The 2,959-nt window shown below is 47.5% G+C and overlaps 1 protein-coding gene across 1 annotated transcript in view; it reads left to right on the top strand.

The window, feature by feature from the left end:
* Window positions 1–1,611: 1,611 nt before the first annotated feature.
* Window positions 1,612–2,959, top strand: part of cacng2a (calcium channel, voltage-dependent, gamma subunit 2a) — a 25,934-nt gene continuing 24,586 nt past the window's right edge. The window contains exon 1 of the mRNA XM_067232028.1: window positions 1,612–1,837. Coding sequence (XP_067088129.1) covers window positions 1,612–1,837 — 226 coding nt within the window. The remainder of the gene's footprint in view (window positions 1,838–2,959) is intronic.

Genomic DNA, 2,959 nt, shown 5'->3' with positions numbered 1-2,959 from the left:
CTCAATTCCACTGCTCTGAGCCTGTGCCGTTGGTTTGACGTTCCGTCGGTCTCATCCTTTGATTGTGTAATATTTTTCGAAGCAAGCAGCACTCCTACACCGTCGGACACACTCGCTGTCATCCTAGCGACCAAGAGGAAGAGGACGAAGTACAACATTTAACCTGCTGTCGATTTTCTATGATTTGCAACTCAGTGTTCCCAGATATTTTTTTTTTTTATGTACATGGCGCAAGGGCTATGCAAACGGGACGATTCTGGCTACGCTTCTGGTGTTGATACAAGCGCCGTGAATTTGGATACCCAAGCAACAGCATTAACAACAGTACCGAAAAGGATCGGTTTTATCGGCATCTTCATCTCCTCATTCTCCCATTCCCGACTCTATGTCGAGTAATGGTCGGCTTGCCTTACTGGATGCGCCCCGCTCTCTCCGGATCGACGACGGAACCTCTTCCAACTGCAAATCCCCATTTTCGGCGGAAACCTTCAGAGAGCTAAGGGCTACATATGGAAACTGGGGACCAGAATTTTAGGAAAAAGGAAATATAGCAGCTACATAACAGCTGTTTAGTTTGATTTTGACTTGATTTCTCTTGATTTGATAATTTATTAATTTGCTTGATTTCTTCATTCCATTGTGGTTTGATTTGGATTGCTGTTAGCCCTGTAATATTTAGGCTAGCCTATTTAAACATTAAGTCAGCATAGGCCTATAAAAGCCAAGGATAATTTTTTGTCTGGATTGGACTTGAATCCGTCTATCTATTTACCCCCTGTTTTACTATTATGATAGATTTTCCCTGCCCTTGATTTCCTAGATCTCTCCTGTATTTTCCCCTCTGACTATCGACACCTAATTACAATATTATAAAATAAGGTCATCATAGACATAGGCCTATTTATAAACTACACTGGCAAATTCAGCTTTGGCTTATGTTACAGAAATATTGACTTGCCAGGCATAACTGTTGTAGCTCTACTGTAAGCCTGCCATTACTCTACCGCCACCCCCTTCTCCCGGTCCATTTGAGCTCATATTTATTTAAGTCTGTCCATAGAACAGCTTAGTTGTAACCATACACGTTAAGAAACAGGTTGCCAACCAACTGTTCACGTGTTAAATGCTAAATTTTTAAGACCTAGGGACTTATCTCAAACAGTAACACAGAATATTTCATTTCAATAAGGCAGCCTCAAGTTACCTTGATAATAAATTATAAATAGTGGGCTATTATCCGCACATATATAGCTTTGCGCAGTAGTCGTCTGCCACATTACTTAACATAACAGCTGCAACTGGACTATAGTTCATTTTAGTGGGAGTTATATCCCACCTTGTGAAGAATTACTATCTTATCTTTTGGGTGATTTTGAATAATCAAACCGGGGAGAGAGACGCACCTCGTGCTCCTCCCCAACCCAGCCGAAAATAACGTCCCCATTTCTCTTATCTAGTCCTCACCTAAACGCAACCATAAGGCTCCTACCGCATCAAGCTACGTCCCCCTCCTTTCGCTCTAATATATCCCATTTTTTTAGTTTGGTTTGGTCCCGTAAATTTTCAAATATTTATTTCCTGTATATCAAGAAGAAAGGGGGTCCCCCTTTCATGGAATGTGGAAACATGGGTCTGTTTGACCGCGGGGTCCAGATGCTGCTGACCACGGTGGGCGCGTTCGCCGCCTTCAGCCTCATGACCATCGCGGTTGGCACGGACTACTGGCTGTACTCGCGCGGCACCTGCAAGAGCAAGTCTGTCAGCGAGAACGAGACCAGCAAGAAGAACGAAGAGGTGATGACCCATTCCGGCTTGTGGAGAACGTGTTGTTTGGAAGGTAGGCTACTTGACTCACGATATCCAACTGTAACTTAGTATTCCTGCGGTGGTTACACTGGTGCAGGTGTATGTACATTTACTTTTACATTTATTCATTTAGCAGACGCTTTTATCCAAAGCGACTTCCAAGAGAGAGCTTTACAAAAGTGCATAGGTCACTGAACATAACAACGAGATAGCCCCATCGTATGTAACCTCCGCCTCCTTCATTGAGAACCTGCAGCAGCACTGATGTTGAACACCATGCATGTTCTCCAGACCAGAGAGCATGGGGTACATCCAGGCAGGGGCACTGTAAGGGGGGGGTGATTCTAAGGACCCTGGTCAGGGGCCCCAGTGGAACCACATACTTTCCTGTATGATTTAGATTTTGGGTCCGGAGTACACATTAGCCAGGGGGCCCAGAAAAACCCATGCGGCGCTCCTGCGTACACTCAACCCTAACATGGTACAGCTACACCCCAGGGTTACCGTGGAGACTGTTTAGTCTCCAGAGAACTCTCAAGTGGAATCTCCCTCCCACAATGCCCAGTTTGAGAGGAAGCAAGCGAATTCGCCGCACTGGTGAAAGCTTGCGGCTGGATGTTAAACTGGTGATGACGTGACCTAGATGAGTTATTCAAGGTCTGCACGATAAGAACATGGAGGCACCCGTTTCTGCCAAAGGGATATTTTCAGCTGCCGTGCCTGAACTGTTCTTGTCTTTTACGGTCGCACTCAGTGTTTTTTTCCCGATGTGTCAAACACGGTCACCTCCTCTGCGCAGATACCAGATCCCCTCACACGTCTGGCCTGCTTCCTGTCTCGCTGCGACCGCTTCCTGTCTCGCTGCGCCCGCTTCCTGTCTCGCTGCGCCCGCTTCCTGTCTCGCTGCGCCCGCTTCCTGTCTCGCTGCGCCCGCTTCCTGTCTCGCTGCGCCCGCTTCCTGTCTCGCTGCGCCCGCTTCCTGTCTCGCTGTGACCGCTTCCTGTCTCGCTGTGACCGCTTCCTGTCTCGCTGTGACCGCTTCCTGTGGTGCTCCGAACGGGGTCCAGGGCTCCGGAGAGCGAGGCTGTGACCTTGCGGGGTCACGAAGCGTTACAAACATGCTCTTCTGCTGAGCGCTGAGATTCTCTGAGAG

Source organism: Osmerus mordax, chromosome 3, assembly GCF_038355195.1.
Source record: "Osmerus mordax isolate fOsmMor3 chromosome 3, fOsmMor3.pri, whole genome shotgun sequence".
Lineage (NCBI taxonomy): Eukaryota > Metazoa > Chordata > Actinopteri > Osmeriformes > Osmeridae > Osmerus > Osmerus mordax.
The sequence above is the reverse complement of the archived record's forward strand: the minus strand, read 5'-3'. Positions and strand labels throughout refer to the sequence as shown.